The sequence below is a fragment of the Anolis carolinensis genome, chromosome 1 (assembly GCF_035594765.1).
Source record: "Anolis carolinensis isolate JA03-04 chromosome 1, rAnoCar3.1.pri, whole genome shotgun sequence".
NCBI classification, from domain to species: Eukaryota; Metazoa; Chordata; class Lepidosauria; order Squamata; family Dactyloidae; genus Anolis; species Anolis carolinensis.
The window spans coordinates 363,058,067-363,076,015 of NC_085841.1; the positions used below are offsets into that span (position 1 = coordinate 363,058,067).

Genomic DNA, 17,949 nt, shown 5'->3' on the forward strand with positions numbered 1-17,949 from the left:
CTTATCCAAGCTTCTGGATTATCCAAGCCATTTTTGTAGTCAATGTTTTCAATACATAGTGATATTTTGGTGCTAAATAAGTAAATACAGTAATTACAACATAAACATTACTGTGTACTGAACTACCTTTTCTGTCGAATTTGTTGTATAACATGATGTTTTGGTGCTTAATTTGTAAAATCATAACCTAATTTGATGTTTAATAGGCTTTTCCTTAATCTCTCCTTATTATCCAATGTATTCGCTTATCCAACGTTCAGCCGGCTCGTTTACGTTGGATAAGCAAGACTCTACTGTATATATATATATACATTTACACACACACACACACACAACATCCTAATGGTGCAAAAGCATATATTTATATACACACGCAAACACAAATGCGAAAATACACACACACGACATCCAAATGGTATAAAACTAGTGTGTGTGTGTATCTGTATTCAATAGTGTAAATGGTGTATATGTGTGTATACACACACACACACACACATATACACACACACAACACAACACCTGAATGGTGCAAAAGCTCATATATATATATAGTGTATATATGTGTACTATATGTACATGTGTATATGTTGTGTCTACACACACACACACACACACAAAATATCAACATTGTACAAAACTCATATATGTATATAAGTGCACATATACTTTAAAATGTGCAATACTTTATACTTTACTAGCTGTGCCCGGCCACGCGTTGCTGTGGCGAAGTCTGGTGGTATGGGAAATAAAGTATTGAGGAATTGGTGGTAGTTAAGGTCAAGGGTAAAGGTTTTCCCCTGACATTAATAATAATAATAATAATAATAATAATAATAATAATAATAATAATAATAATAATTTTATTCTTATATCCCGCCCCATCTCCCCGGAGGGACTCGGGGCGGCTTACATGGGGCCATGCCCAGACACGACAGCACAAATCAGATAAAACATTAAACTGAGCAGTAAAACTTCAACATGATTAAAAACAGTCATAAAAGTCAATATAGACAATAATATTAAAATCCCGATTTGGGTCAAAAGATCCAGGCCAAGGTGCAAAGCAATATCAAGTTATCAGGGAGGGATAATTATACAGCAGGTGTAATACTTAAAGTGCTGAATGAATCCTAAAAACAATCCAGAGGGTCTACTGCTTAATAGGTAAATTAAGTCCATTATAAATGGGTTATATAGCTGTATGGAAGGGCCTTGAGTCTACACTGCCATATAATCCAGTGCAAATTAGATAATCTGTGGAAGAGACCTAAGTGAGGCCTAAGTCTGCCTGTCCCTTGGCTGAGTTGGTTGCTAGGAGCCCAAGTGGGCAGAGATTAGCCCTCTAAACTGGCAGTAATTGGATAAAAACAATTATTCCTTTCCCTCTAATTAGGACTTTATTTTTCTTTTCTTTTTGTTGTATCAACCTAGAGGCATGGATGATGGGTTGTGTTGTCAAATTTCGAGGTTGGGGGGCCTGTTGTTTTGTTGTTTTGTGGGTCGCCGTGATGCTATCACTCATTTATATATATAGATTGTTGTGTGCCTTCAAAACATTTCTGACTTAGGGTGATCCCACGGTGAACGTATCACAGGACCTTCTGGGGCTGAGAGTGTGTGACTCACTCATGGTCAACAAGTACGGCTGGGAAAGGATTCGAATCCTGGTCTCCAGAATCAAGCCATTATGCTACACTGACATACTTACCGCTTGGGATTTCCCGGCCGGCCTTCAGCTCCTCAATCCACGTTCGGACATTGGCTTCTGAAAGAGATTGATCGGATGGGAAGGCGAACACTTGGCCCCCGGAGTGGAGATTGATCCAGAGAAGGAGCGGAAGAGGAGGGACCGAGCTTCCAAAATAGGCCTTCAATATTCCTCGACCTGCAGGCGTGTTCTTGCTGTGTTACAAAGAGCGGCTGATTAATAGTATAAACAGAAACAGTTCTCCCATCTGAAAATGAACCCAATCCGAGCCCCTTGTCCAGGCATGGGAAAACTTGGGCCTTCCAGATGTTTTGGACTTCAACACCTGGAGGGCCCAAGTTTGCCCATGCCTGCCATGGACAATAATATTTTCGACTCTACACCTTAAATCCTACCTACTGTTTTGGGCAGTTTTACTCTGAAGCATCATGTACATGGATAGAGCTATATAAATAAAGAATAACACTATTTCAATAAGATTCATTATTATCCACAGTACTCTGAGCAATCAAGGTTCGGATATTATGTTGCGTTTTCCTGGTTATTTTGCTTTGTTTTGCAATTGTATGGTGCAATGCAACATTTCATTCCACCTTATCTGTATGTGTATGTGTGTGTGTGTGTGTGTGTGTGTGTGTGTATATATATATATATATATAGAGAGAGAGAGAGAGAGAGTATTTTCGACTCTACACCTTAAATCCTATCCACTGTTTTGTGTCATTTTACTCTGAAGCACCATGTACACTGACAGAGCTATATAAATAAAGGATAACACTATGCAACAAAATTTGAAAAAATGTTCTGTTCCTGGTCTGAAAGTGTCATTTCCTGTTTCCTGTGCAGTACTTATTTTGAAAGTAGTTTTTCTACTCTGGAAACTTTGCTTTTTGTGGCACAAACTATGTTGAATTGGTTGAGACTCAATGAGATATTCATTGAAAAACTAGGGCAAAATGTGCTATAGCAGGATGGCCCACAAAAACAAAGTTTTTGCTATTTAATACACTTTTTCCATGTTTTTATGACAGAACAAATTAGGAAATGACATTTATAACCCAGGAACAAAAACCATGTTACATAGTAGGCATGTGCGATCCATGAAAAAATTGTTCAATACTATTTCAAAAGTAGGGGGCACTGGCACTTCGTTTCTAAAGTCATTTCCAAATTTTGACGGCAAAAAAATTCGAAACCTCCCGAAACTTCCGAATCTTTCAATGTACCTTGTTAATGGCGGATGCCCATGAGCATGAAGGAAAACATTATCGTCAATGGGGAAAATTGAGGGGCTTCTTTCTCCCTCATTTTGAGCTATTTTAATGAAATTTTGCCACGTTTCTATGACAGAACCAATTAGGAAATGACATTTATCACCCAGGAACAGAAATCATAGTACACCATCAAATCACTCCTGACAGATGGCCATCAGCCTCTGAATAAGGAAATCTGTTCCTGGTATGAAAGTGTTATTTCCTGTTTCATTGGGTTTTCTGGGGCTGAGAGTGTATGACTTGCCCAAGATCACCCAGTGGATTTCCATGGCTGAGTGGGAATCAAGCCACAGTTGTAGTCTGACTCTCAAACCACTACACTACACCATGCTGTCTCAAAACAGGCCGTTGCCAGAGAGGAAAGAAAATCCTCAGGATTGGGTTTCTTCCTATGAGGCTTAGCCTGCTCCTAACACTCTTTCTGCCAAGACACTACTGTACTATAATAATCAGCAAGCCCAGGCTAGGCACTCTTCCCTGCAAACAAAGTTTGGTTGAATTAAAAACACGTTCACTTATATCCGAAGGTTTTCTGAGGCCATTAAATAAATGGGCTCCAATGCTTCGAATTGGAAGGTTAATTCCAAAGGGCCAAACCACCTCGGAACCCTGTTCAGAATCAAAATAGATTTTTTTTTTTACGATTAATGACGATTCCGAGAAATTTGCCCATGCCTATTACATAGTGTAATTCCCCAAATGGGAATTTGGGTAAACCCCTATCCTTACAGGTTCAGCCAGCAGACAACGAAGGATTTGTTCGTCTCTTCTTCAGCCAAATGCCTCATTTCTCCTTCGTCCCTTTCGCTCAATGCCCCATCGCTGAACATGATGAGCAAGGGCTTCTCCAGTTGGAAAAACTCGGGCAGGTTTCCCACGGTGATTTCCGGCTGTAGAAGGAATAGTGACAAGAAAGGAAGAGGTGAACACGATATAGGAAAAGGAGCTTTGCAAGGAAGCTTTCTAATATTTGCAAGACTATGTCCCTAACCAACATCTGAGGATATGGTTAATAGCAGGCATGGGCAAACTTGGGCCCTCCAGGTGTTTTGGACTTCAACTCCCACCATTCCTAACAGCCTCAGGCCCCTTCCTTTCCCCCCTCGGCCGCTTAAGTTTGCCCATGCCTGACCAATAGTCTGAAAAAGATCCTTTAAAGTTTGGACTTGAACCAAGAACAGAGTCATTGAACATGAGCCAAAAGTGTGATGCAGCAACTAAAAAGGCCAATGCAATTCTAAGCGGCATCAATAGGAGCCTAGTGTCTAAATCTATGATGAGGCAGCTAATAAGCCAATGTGTTTCTATATTAATAGCTCTATTTTATTCTGCTTTGGTCACAGAACCCTGGAAAGGGTTGCTGTGAGTTTTCTGGGCTGTCTGGCCATGTTCCAAAAGCATTCTCTCCTGACATTTCACTCACATCTTTGGCAGGCATCCTCAGAGGTTGTGAGGTTTGTTGGAAACTAGGCAAGTGGGGTTTATGTATCTGTGGAATGTTCAGGGTCTATTGTAATACGATATAACACTAATAATACAATATAATAATATTAATTATATATTATATTTTACATCTAATATTACTAATAATATTACAATATACTGATGAATATAGTAATTTATTACCAGTATTGTACTATGCTAATAATATAATATTGTATGTAAATTTAATTTGTAAGCCACTCTGAATCCCCTTCGGGGTGAGAAGGGCGGCATATAAATGTAGCAAATAAAATAAATAAACAAATATTCCCAACAGACCTCACAACCTCTGAAGATGCCTGCCATAGAAGTGGGTGTAACGTCAGGAGAGAATGCTTCTGAAACATGGCCATACAGCCCAGAAAACTCACAGCAACCCAGTTATTCCGGCCATGAATGCGTTCCACAACACATCTCCTGGAATGTCGTACAAGGAGCTCAGTGTGTTTAATTTGAAGAAGAGAAGGTGGGGAAGGTTGGCTGGCCATCTGCCAGGAGTTCTTGGATTGTGTTCTGCAGAGCAGAATGTTTGTATATTTGAATGTTTAATGTTTGCATATTTGTATATTTTAAATTGTATGCTAATGCATTTATGTTAAGCTGCTTTGAGACTCCTACAGGAGAAATAAAACAGGGTATAAATAATAATAATTATCCGAAAATGCATCACATGGTCCTAAACACTTGGGAAGTATTCGACTTGTGATTTTGTAATACGAAATACAGCAGATATATCTTGTTTGTTGTTTTTAGGGATTCCTCTTCTTCAGAAGAGGAAGGGGAGCAGGAAAGTGTTCATGAATCTGAGGGGGAGATTTTGCAAGTACCCACATTTCAGGAGAGGCGAAAGGAAACAGAGCAGAGACTCGTTCAGCTAGAATAGCTGCCAGAAATGCAACTGAATAATTGGGAACTGCCCTAGCAGCTGTGAAGGGACTCAGGGCTATAAAACAGAAGCAGGTGAAGCCAGCTTTTGCTGGTAATAAACTGACTCTAATTCCTAAGCCTTTGCTCCCCTTGTGCCTGCTTCGAGTCTGTATCTGGGAAACTGCTCCTAAGGATTCATTGCTGTTTAATTATAAGAAAGTTCAATGATTCTAGGAGATATAGTCCCCGCAAAGTTTTCCAAGGTCTGGGTTTTCAACAACAGTGACTTCCCAGACCTACCAGTTGTCTCCTAGTCAACTATTCCTCAAAATAACACAATAAACAAGCCATATTCCATGTTAGGTAGAAGCTGAAGCAGCACTCACAAATGTTTCCAAAAGCACACGGCGAATGGATTTGATAATGTCCCGGGTCTCGTCATTCGAAAGGTGAACAAAGCCCTGCTTCTGAGTTTCAGGCTTGGCAAAGATCAGTGCTGGAAGAGGGGCGTTATATTTTTGAGAGCTGGGGGAAAATACAAGAGGGGAAAAAGCAATTTCAAAATCACATTTGTTACCAATATTTCTGGAGAAGAGATACTCAACCTGTATAGTATATAATAGACTTGCAAATAGCTTTGACTCCCTCTACTGTCAGATGGGGAGCAATCTGAACAACTGTTTCTTCCAATTGGCTCTTGCTGATATAAGGTGACAGGGAGATAAATGATGCTGGAAACTGGCTGTATCTCTTCCTGTCATTATCAGTTATTCTTTTTAAAAATACAGTATCTGAATAATTTTTTATTGTGTCAGAAACGACTTGAGAACATGCTGCAAGTTGCTTCTGGTGTGAGAGAATTGGCCGTCTACACAGACATTGTCCAGGGGATGCCAGGATGTGTTACCATCCTGCTGGGAGGCTTCTCTCATGTCCCTGTAAGCTAGAGCTGGCAGATGGGAGCTCACCCCATCTCACGGATTCGAACCACCAACCTTCAGGTCAGCAGTCCACCCGGCACAAGGTAACTCATTGCACCATCGCGACTCCATCTGAACAATAACCCTATGTAACACGATTTTTGTTCCTGGGTTATCTATGTAATTTCCTAATTGAGTCTACCATAAAAACATGGAAAAAGTTTGTTAAACTGCAAAAACTTTATTTCAGCAGGAGGGACACCCTGCAGCTCATTTTGCTCTAGTTTTGCAACAACTATCTCATTGAGTCCCAGCCCATTCAGCTTAGTTTGTGGCAGCCACAAAAACAGAGTTTCTGGAGTAGAACAACTAACTTTCAAAGTACCGTATATACTCGAGTATAAGCCGACCCAAATATAAGTCAAGGCACTTAATTTTATCTTCGAATATATACGGTAAGTACTGCACAACTAAACAGGAAATAATACAGTAGAGTCTCACTTATCCAACATAAACGGGCCGGCAGAACGTTGGATAAGCGAATACGTTGGATAATAAGGAGAGATTAAGAAAAAGCCTATTAAACATCAAAATAGGTTATGATTTTACAAATTAAGCACCACAACATCATGTTATACAACAAATATGACAGAAAAAGTAGTTCAATATGCAGTAATGCTACGTAGTAATTACTGTATTTATGAATTTAGCATCAAAATATCACAATGCATTGAAAACACTGACTACAAAAATGCGTTGGATAATCCAGAACGTTGGATAAGTGATACTCTACTGTACTTTCAAACAAGGAATTTTTCAAATTTTGTTACATATTGCAATTAATGAAGCTGATATCAGGAAGCATGGTAATTCATGGTGTTACCCCCATCTTCTTACGCCAAACAATACAAAATCCCTAAAAATATTTCTATACGAATGATGCAAGTGATTGATTAGTCTATTGAATTTCTATCCCACATTTTTTTTCAAATTTTGTTACATATTGTAATTAATGAAACTGATATCAAGAAGCATGGTAATTATGGCGTCACACCCATCTTCTTATGCCAAACAATACAAAATCCCTAAAAATATTTCTATACGAATGATGCAAGTGATTGATTGGTCTATTGAATTTATATCCCACATTTTTCTTAACATGAAGCCCAATGCAGATTTGAAATGTCACTGTAATTGAATAAGACTGACAGCTCTAACCATGGTGCATTATCCCAAAGTTCAATAAGTAAATTAGCATAGAATTTTAACAACAACAACAACAACAATGTGCATATTTATTATTCACCTCTTTGTGCCTTTGATCTTAATGTATCAATACAAGCAAGATGGGCTTATGAAAAATAAATTTATGGTTATGTCTACCTATAGGGATAATTTTACTGAAAAAATACTGTATATACTCGAATATAAGCCTAGTTTTTCAGCCCTTTTCTAAAGACTGAAAAAGCCCCCTTCGGCTTATACTCAGGTGAGGTTCCTGGTTGGCTTATATTTGTGTCAGTTTATACTCGAGAATATATGGTACATTTATTATTTTATTATTGGTATTATTACATTTATTATTTTTCTCTATTATTGTTGCTGCTGTTACATTTATTTTACTCTATTTTTATTAGTATTAATACTTTTATTATTTCACTCTGATATTATTATTATTATTATTATTATTATTACTACATTTATTATTTTACTCTATTTATTATTACATTTATTATTTTCCTGTATTTATTATTATTATTATTACATGTATTATTTTACTTTATTATTATTAAAAGGATACATAAACACATTTACATTGAAGAAGATGAGAATAATGATGTGATCAGAGTTGGACAGTCTTATCTTAAATTTGAGCTTTATGTAAATATTGAAAATCATTTGACCTACTGATGCCTCAATTAATGTAATTTTATTGGTACAGTAGAGTCTCACTTATCCAACACTCACTTATCCAACGTTCTGGATTATCCAACGCATTTTTGTAGTCAATGTTTTCAATATATCGTGATATTTTGGTGCTAAATTTGTAAATACAGTAATTATTACATAGCATTACTGTGGATTGAACTACTTTTTCTGCCAAATTTGTTGTATAACATGATGTTTTTGTGCTTAATTTGTAAAATCATAACCTAATTTGATGTTTAATAGGCTTTTCCTTAATCTCTCCTTATTATCCAACATATTTGCTTATCCAACGTTCTGCCGGCCCGTTTACGTTGGATAAGCGAGACTCTACTGTACATGTATTATTTTACGCTATTACAGTAGAGTCTCACTTATCCAAGCTAAACGGGCCAGCAGAAGCTTGGATAAGCGAATATCTTGGATAATAAGGAGGGATTAAGGAAAAGCCTATTAAACATCAAATTAGGTTATGATTTTACAAATTAAGGACCAAAACTTCATGTTATACAACAAATTTGACAGAAAAGATAGTTCAATATGCAGTAATGTTATGTTGTAATTACTGTATTTACGAATTTAGCACCAAAATATCACAATATATTGAAAACATTGACGACAAAAATGGCTTGGATTATCCAGAGGCTTGGATAAGCGAGGCTTGGATAAGTGAGACTCTACTGTATTATTAAAAGGATACATAAGCACATTTACATTGAAGAAGATGAGAATAATGATTTGATCAGAGTTGGACAGTATTATCTTAAATTTGAGCTTTATGTCAATATTCAAAAACATTTGACCTACTGAGGCCTCAATGAATGTAATTTTATTGGTATCTATTTTTATTTCCGAAATTTACCACTCTCGGCTTATACTTGAGTCAATGTTTTTTTGTGGTAAAATTAGGTGCCTCGGCTTATATGCGGGTCGGCTTATACTCGAGTATCTACGGTAATACTTTTCGACTAAGACATTGCATTTTTACAAACAGCATCACCCAGTGTTTCATGTATTGTAACTGCTTATTTTTAAAACATCCCATGTTTAATCCAGTTTAATATCTGCATGTGTTAAGTTTTAATTCACACATTGTTATGGTTTTTGTTGTTTGCTGCTTTGAGTCTCCCTTTGCAGATTATAAATATTAATCATAGTAATTGTCTACATCTTTTTCACCCCATTAGCAATGCTACTGTCGTTACATGAAGTTATCCAATGACAATTCCCAGCTATAGCTGCAACTTCCAAATCCAACACATCAGATTTTTTAAAAGTCCTAAGGATGCAGATTGAAATCCCATAAAACCCATGTTAGAATAAATCAGATTTTTGTACTCTGCCAGGACATCTAGGAAAGCAGGCTGAACTCTGAAAAAGCTCATGCTAAAGTGGGATAGATAGCCTTAAAAGTACTGCTAGATCGATTCCCAAAATCCAAGGAAATCAAACAACATACAGAGTGGTCGCATCTTCTTCGTAGTAGATCCCAATGATGACAGTTCCTTCCAGCACTTTGGCAGCTTCAATGAAGGCCTCTCTTGCTGTCAAAACAGAAACAAACCAGACTAGAAAAAAAAACTAAATAAAATGTCTCATGTCTAAATAATGTATGTCTTAGGGTGCATCTGCATCTAGAACGAAGTTTGAGCAAACTACAAATAATCTTAACTATAGTTTTCAAATACTTTCTAGCAGCAAGAAGTCAAATGGCTAAAATGGCTTGTTGCTTTGTTTGCAGTCAGATTTAGCATCTCTGGGAAAACACCACAAGAACCACTCATCTTTAATTTCTGAACCTCCAATAAGCAGATTTTCTTTTATTTATTTATTTATTATTATTTACAGTACTAGCTGTGCCCGGCCACGCGTTGCTGTGGGAAAGTGGTGATAGTATTGGTTAAAAATTGTTGTGGAATTTTTGATGTTGTTTGTATTTTTTAAATTAATTTTATTGTAACTTATCTTTTTTATTTATTATATTTATTATTTTCTTGTATTATTTTTTGTTATTTTCTGTTACTATAGGATTTTATTGTATTAATTTTTTAGTGTTTTTAATTATTTTTAACGGTTTTTTATTATTTTTTATTGTATTATTTGTATTTATTTTATTTTTTATTCTTTTATTATTATTTGTGTTTTTATTATTTTATTTTATTATTTGTATGTATTATATTTTATTATTTGATTATATTATTTTTATTTTTTTAATTGTATTGTTTTATTTTGTTTTTTATTTGTTTTTTGTATTTCTTTTAATATTTTTGTTTCTCTTTGCTGAGTCTACACTGCCATATAATCCAGTTCAAATCAGATAATCTGTATTTTATAGGCAGTGTGGAAGAGGCCTGTGAGGCCTAACTCTGCCTGTCCCCTGGGGTGAGTAGGTTGCTAGGAGACCAAGTGGGCAGAGCTTAGCCTTCTAACTGGCAGCAATTGGCTAAAAACAATTATTCCTCTCCCTCTAATAAAGACTTTATTTTTCTTTTCTTTTTGTTGTCGGAACCTAGGGGCAAGGATGGTGGATTGTGCTGGGAAATTTCAAGGTTCTGGGGCTTGTACTTTTGTTGTTTTGTGGGAGGAACGGACACCATTACTCATTTATATATATAGATTTATATTCCGCCCTTCTCACCCTGAAGGGGACTCAGGGCGCATCACATTATGTACATATAGGGCAAACATTCAATGCCCATAAACACATCGAACCCAGACAGACAGACAGACAGACAGACAGACAGACGCAGAGGCAATTTAACCTTCTCCTGAGGTGATTTTCTATTCTGGTCACAGGGGGGAGCAGCTGCTTCATCATCCACTCTGATGGCACTTCCTCACTTCCTCATTCCAACGTTGTAAATTAGTTAAACTTGCCTCCCCACTTTTTTTTATAAGTGGTACCTTATTTCCTACTTGATAGATGCAACTATCTTTCGGGTTGCTAGGTCAGCAATGAGCAGGGGCTATTTTTTATTTTTAATTGACGGGTGCTCACCCCGCCAGGGCTGTCCTCGAACTCATGACCTCATGGTCAGAGTGATTTATTGCAGCAGCTGCTTACCAGCCTGCGCCACAGCCTGGCCCCATCATCTCCTCATCATCTCCATACCTCAGTAAGCTGCAGCTTCAAGGCCAACTCTCCAACGTTATCATAAAAAGAGGTATTTATTTGACCATCACAATTCCATTTCATGGAAAAGCCAATTGCAGCAAAATTAAAAAGCTTTCAAAGAAACAATGTCCGTCCTTTCCTCTTCCAGAGACGGGTCAGAAGGTAAGACTTTTTGACCTGATTGCCCCCATTTTATCTAGTGATGGTGATGTTCATTTTTTATTACTTTTCCTTACCTTTTATTGCCTTGCATTTTGTGTTTTTAATTTGTTTTTATAACTGAATGTTATGCTGATATTGTTTGCTATTTATATTGGTTGCAACTGCTATATTTGTTTTTGTTTTGGGATTGGCCCCATGTTAGCCGCCCCGAGTCCCTTCGCGGAGATGGTGGCGGGACAGAAAAATAAAAGTATAAAAGAATTAAGAGCAAGAAACTGTGCCATAGTGGCACCCACTGGACAGAGGCCCCAAAGGTCATACATGTCAGAGCGCGCAGTTTGAATAAACACACATGCAGCGGAAGATCAACGAAGAATCACTGGCACCAATAAAGAGGCTGAAGCCTGTTTGGCTTTCAATACAAGATTTACTAACAAACGGAAAACTCTCAAGACAATATATACAGACAGAGTGCAGAGAGGCAGAGAGCAGAGGGCAGAACAGATAACACAGGGAGCTATTTATAACCACCTCTGCTGTCTGATGCAATACACAGTTAACTCTTTACACACTCGCATAGTGGACAGCAGACAGTACATGATGCAATCTCCAGCTCACATTGCACCACTATAACCCAATTACATTTAAACAACTCTATATACAATCATTCCCACTTCAACAATACAGTCTAGTGCCATTCTGCCTGGCAGGAAGACACAATTAAAGCCCTCTCAACAGATGGCCATCCAGCCTCTGTTACAAAATCTCTAGAGAGGGAGTCTCCATCAAATTCCCAAGCAGGAGTGCATTCCACTCTTGAACAGTTCTGACTATGAGGACTTTCTTTCTAATGTTTACAGGGAATCTCTTCTCCAGCAATCTGAATCCATTGCTCCATTGTGTCAACAAGACACCATTGTGTCAAGCTGTCATGGTCTTCTACTCACACAACAAAACACGCAGAGACTTTTGTTTTTTCCCAAATAAGCAGGAAGGCTTTTCTTTCTCCTTCATTGCAGCAGTATACAAAGTATACACAAAATATACAAACTTTACAACTTCTTCTTCCTCACTACTCATAACAATTCTCCAAAACACCATCCAATCCTCATCAAACTTACTCAATGTATCTACAACCTATATACTACTCCCATTGCATTAACCACCACACCCTAATTACAGTGGTTTAACTCCTTTACAGGTGCTTAAGGCAGAGGTATTAACTCTGCTATCACTTAAAAAACACCAGGTAATTTTCAAATCCTGACACATTGTGTACTGGGCTGGATCTACACTGCCATAAAATCCCAATTATCAAATTAGATAATACAGATTATGTGCTTTGAATCGGATTATATGAGTCTACACTGCCATATAATCCAGAATATCAAATTAGATAATCCAGATTATGTGCTTTGAACTGGATTATATGAGTCTACACTGCCCTATAATCCAGTTCAAAGCAGATAATATGGATTTTAAATGTCATTTGTAGGGGTCTGAAGTTGCTTCTACACTGCCATATAATCCAGAATATCAAGGCAGACAATCCAGATTATCTGCTTTGGATTATATGAGTCTACACTGCCATATAATCCAGTTCAAAGCACATAATATGGATTTTAAATGTCAGTTGTAGGGGTCTGAGGTTGCTTCTACGCTGCCATATAATCCAGAATATCAAGGCAGAAAATCCAGATTATCTGCTTTGAACTGGATTATATGAGTCTACACTGCCCTATAATCCAGTTCAAAGCAGATAATATTGATTTTAAATGTCAATTGTAGGGTCTGAGGTTGCTTCTACACTGCCATATAATCCAGAATATCAAGGCAGACAATCCAGATTATCTGCTTTATCTGAACTGGATTATATGAGTCTACACTGCCATATAATCCAATCCAAAGCAGATAATCTGGATTTTATACAGCTGTGGCCTATGACACTAGATCCCTTTCACACAAACTTTTTTCAAGTGAGATGCCACCCATCCTTTCACCTGGATTTTCATTGGTTCTCTCCAAGTATAAGACATTATACGTTTCTCTGTTGGAAGGTTTCAATACTCCAAAGCAAAAAGGACTTGTAAAACTATAATTTCTTTAGACTTCAATTTACAGAATCTTCCCACCTGTTGCTGCAGAATGGAAAGAGTAGGCTAGAAAAACCATTTAATGAGAAGGACTGTGTCTTATAAAAACATTTCAAAGCACATAATATGGATTTTAAATGTCAGTTGTAGGGGTCTGAGGTTGCTTCTACGCTGCCATATAATCCAGAATATCAAGGCAGAAAATCCAGATTATCTGCTTTGAACTGGATTATATGAGTCTACACTGCCCTATAATCCAGTTCAAAGTAGATAATATTGATTTTAAATGTCAGTTGTAGGGTCTGAGGTTGCTTCTACACTGCCATATAATCCAGAATATCAAGGCAGACAATCCAGATTATCTGCTTTATCTGAACTGGATTATATGAGTCTACACTGCCATATAATCCAATCCAAAGCAGATAATCTGGATTTTATACAGCTGTGGCCTATGACACTAGATCCCTTTCACACAAACGTTTTTCAAGTCAGATGCCACCCATCCTTTCACCTGGATTTTCATTGGTTCTCTCCAAGTATAAGACATTATACGTTTCTCTGTTGGAAGGTTTCAATACTCCAAAGCAAAAAGGACTTGTAAAACTATAATTTCTTTAGACTTCAATTTACAGAATCTTCCCACCTGTTGCTGCAGAATGGAAAGAGTAGGCTAGAAAAACCATTTAATGAGAAGGACTGTGTCTTATAAAAACATTTCCTTACATTAAAAATGACTACTGCAGAATTTGGATGGGAAAGGTATATATACCGCTGTAATGAAGTACAAATTTTGGTTTAAAGATGTTATGTTTAATTGTGTGTTTATGTTTTAAAAGGGTAAGTATTACAGTTATTGCATGTCAGCACTCAGAGGATGGTTGCCGTTTAGTTGAAGAAGTATTGAGTTTAAAAAAAAGAAAGTCATTCTGTGCTCTGATGAGGCACAGGGAAGATTGATTCCAGGTTGATGGGATCAAGGAGACTCAATTGTTCATTTTGAGTCGGTTTTAAATAAGTTTGGTGACTTATTTAATGAAGTCTGTGTCCTGGTAAGGCACAGAGAATCTGTGATAGTATATCACAGGGGTGACTGTGGTTTGAAGTCACTGGATAGTCCAAGACTTTGGGAACCTATCCCAGCTGGACTCACAGAGATCCATTGAAGTAACAGTTTAAAAGTAGCAGAGGAAGAAGTTTTAACTACCTTAAATAAAAGAAGTGATAGTTTAGAGAGTTGATTCATCTCATTCTAGTATTGTAACTGTTAATAAGAATACCTCTAAGTGAAACATCTTTTGTAACCACCAAGCTTGTGCCTGAATAAACTTGTTATTGTTCTTTCAACATCCAAGCCTGTTGCATATATTCTAAATCAAGTTACGCTACCATCTAAAGTGAAGAAGGAAAAACACAGGAAAAGGTCTCCTCCCTGAGTCTTTGGTGGTTGCATCTTTCCAAATTGGTGGCAGTCGTTAATAGTCCTTCGCAAATTGGTGGCAGCGGTGGGATAAAAAGATTCCCCTTGCCTGAAGGAGCCTTAGTCGTTCATAGTTCTTTACAACCGCCTTGTGCTACATTTGCAGCTCTCAAGCCCACTCATTTTGCAAAATGCACTACTCACAAAAACCTTTTTTTTAATGAAAAATTCAGCGTGGTTTTGGGTCAAATTTCACTAGATATCCACACACACAAAGACATATCCACCATCTGAAAAACATCTGGAGTCTAACCAAAGACAAGGCCTTACCTTGCGTCATACTTGGATCAAACAGTCCCAAGACAGTAGCATGACGGTATGGCAGGAGCTTGAAGCTTAAATATTCTTCCACTTCCTTTGGAGACATCAGCCTCATTGGGCAAGGGATTTCGCTTCTGGGGGGAGAAGTTGAAAACATGTAGAAGACTTCTGGTTTACATACAAGGCATATTTTGTTTGTTACTAGCTGTGCCCGGCCACGCGTTGCTGTGGCGAAGTATGGTAGTATGGGAAATAAAGTATTGAGGAATTGGTGGTAGTTAAGGTCAAGGGTAAAGCTTTTCCCCTGGCATTAAGTCCATTATAAATGGGTTATATAGCTATGTGGAAGGGCCTTGAGTCTACACTGCCATATAATCCAGTTAAAATCAGATAATCTGTATTTTATAGAAAGTGTGGAAGAGGCCTAAGTGAGGCCTAACTCTGCCTGTCCCCTGGGCTGAGTGGGTTGCTAGGAGACCAAGTGGGCAGAGCTTAGCCTTCTAACTGGCAGCAATTGGATAAAAACAATTATTCCTCTCCCTCTAATTAGGACTTTATTTTTCTTTTCTTTTTGTTGTATGAACCTAGAGGCATGGATGAGGGGTTGTGCTGCCAAGTTTAGCGTTTCTGGGATGTGCAGTTTTGTTGTTTTGTCCTAGGCCGAAATTTCATTACCCTTTTATATATATAGACTAGCTGTGCCCGGCCATGCGTTGCTGTGGCGAAGTCTGGTGGTATGGGAAATAAAGTATTGAGGAATTGGTGGTAGTTAAGGTAAAGGTTTTCCCCTGACATTAAGTCCAGTCGTGTCTGACTCTGGGGGGTGGTGCTTATCTTGAGTCTAGACTGCCATATAATCCAGTTGAAATCAGATAATCTTATTTTATAGGCAATGTGGAAGAGGCCTGATTGAAGTGGCCCTGGGCTGAGTGGGTAGCTAGGAGACCCAAGTGGGTGGAGCTTAGCCTTCTAACTGACAGCAGACCAAGTGGGTGGAGCTTAGCCTTCTAACTGGCAGCAATTGGATAAAAACAATTATTCCTCTCCCTCTAATTAGGACTTTATTTTTTCTTTTTGTATGAACCAAACCAGGAACAGATTTTTTTTGAAATTTTGTTACATAGTGTAATTAAATCTTCAAAAAGTTCACTCGCAAATATGGAGGGTTTAGAAAACACGAAATAATTTCCAAATTTTGACACATTGTGTCCAAGGCTGGATCTACACTGCCATATAATCCAGATTATCAAATTAGATAATCCAGATTATGTGCTTTGAACTGGATTATATAATTCCGTTCAAAGCAGATAATCTGGATTTTATGTAGCAGTGTAGCAGTGTAGCAGTGTAGAAGGGGCCTGAAGGTCCTTCTACACTGCTACATAATCCAGAATATCAAGGCAGATATCCCTTTGTGTCCTCTGTTATTGTCATGAAAGATGCTAATGATATACAGTAGAGTCTTACTTATCCAACATAAACAGACCGGGTTTTTTTTCCACATATAAAAAACACCTTGATGGCGTTTTGGAAGAGCCTAAAAACCTGGCTTTTCACCCAGGCCTTTGATTAAGATCGCCCATCTCCATCATAATCATAAGTATATTCCTAGACCTTTTGTACTGGTCACACTTCTCCTGGTGACTTGACATTAGCTCAGGGCTCCCCTCATCCCAAATTGACCTTAAACGAATTTGTGGCACTTTCTATGTTTTTGAATTTGCAACTTATAATGTGCACTTTAGCTAATCTATTATTACAAGCTCATTGTTTTAAATTTCATGTTTTAGTAAGTGGGTTTTTTGGGATTTTTGTTTTGGTCAATGTTTAAATATTATAATTGGTGCTTGCTTTTGTTTATTGATGTATTTTATATTGTTACTGCTTTGTATTTGATATTTCTGTGAGCCACCCCGAGTCCCCTTAGGGGGAGATGGAGGCGGGATGCAAATAAACTTATTATTATTATTATTATTATTATTGACACAACGACGTTGTATGACACAGCAAACAAGATAGATATGCTGGATTTCGTTTCACAAAATCACAAGTCGAACACTTCCCAAGTGTCTAGGACTGTGTGATGTATTTTCGGATGATGCATGCAGATCCCAGTAAGGTGGCCTTTTGCAGTTGGCAGATCGTAATTTTGTCAATGTCTATTGTTTCCAAATGCCGGCTGAGATCTTTTGGCACGGCACCCAGTGTGCCCATCACCACCGGGACCACCTGCACTGGTTTCTGCCAGAGTCTTTGCAGTTCAATCTTGAGGTCCTGATAGCGGCTGAGTTTTTCCTGTTGTTTTTCGTCAATGCGACTGTCACCTGGGATGGCAACATCAATGATCCAAACCTTGTTCTTTTCCACAACTGTGATGTCTGGTGTGTTGTGTTCCAGAACTTTGTCAGTCTGGATTCGGAAGTCCCACAGTATCTTTGCGTGCTCATTTTCCAATACTTTTGTAGGTTTGTGATCCCACCAGTTCTTTGCTGCTGGCAGGTGGTACTTGAGGCATAAGTTCCAATGAATCATTTGGGCCACATAGTTGTGCCTCTGTTTGTAGTCTGTCTGTGCAATTTTCTTACAGCAGCTGAGGATATGATCAATGGTTTCATCGGTTTCCTTGCACAATTATTATTATTATTATTATTATTATTATTATTA

General features: G+C 37.8%; 1 protein-coding gene across 2 annotated transcripts in view; it reads right to left on the reverse strand.

The window, feature by feature from the left end:
- txndc16 (thioredoxin domain containing 16) overlaps positions 1-17,949 on the reverse strand; it is an 88,373-nt gene that overhangs the window by 17,392 nt on the left and 53,032 nt on the right. For both annotated transcript variants that reach the window (XM_062968677.1, XM_062968678.1), the window contains exons 15-19: positions 15,295-15,419; positions 9,637-9,721; positions 5,718-5,856; positions 3,712-3,872; positions 1,709-1,902 (exon numbers count right to left, since the gene is read on the reverse strand). In XM_062968677.1, coding sequence (XP_062824747.1) covers positions 1,709-1,902; positions 3,712-3,872; positions 5,718-5,856; positions 9,637-9,721; positions 15,295-15,419 — 704 coding nt within the window. The remainder of the gene's footprint in view (positions 1-1,708; positions 1,903-3,711; positions 3,873-5,717; positions 5,857-9,636; positions 9,722-15,294; positions 15,420-17,949) is intronic.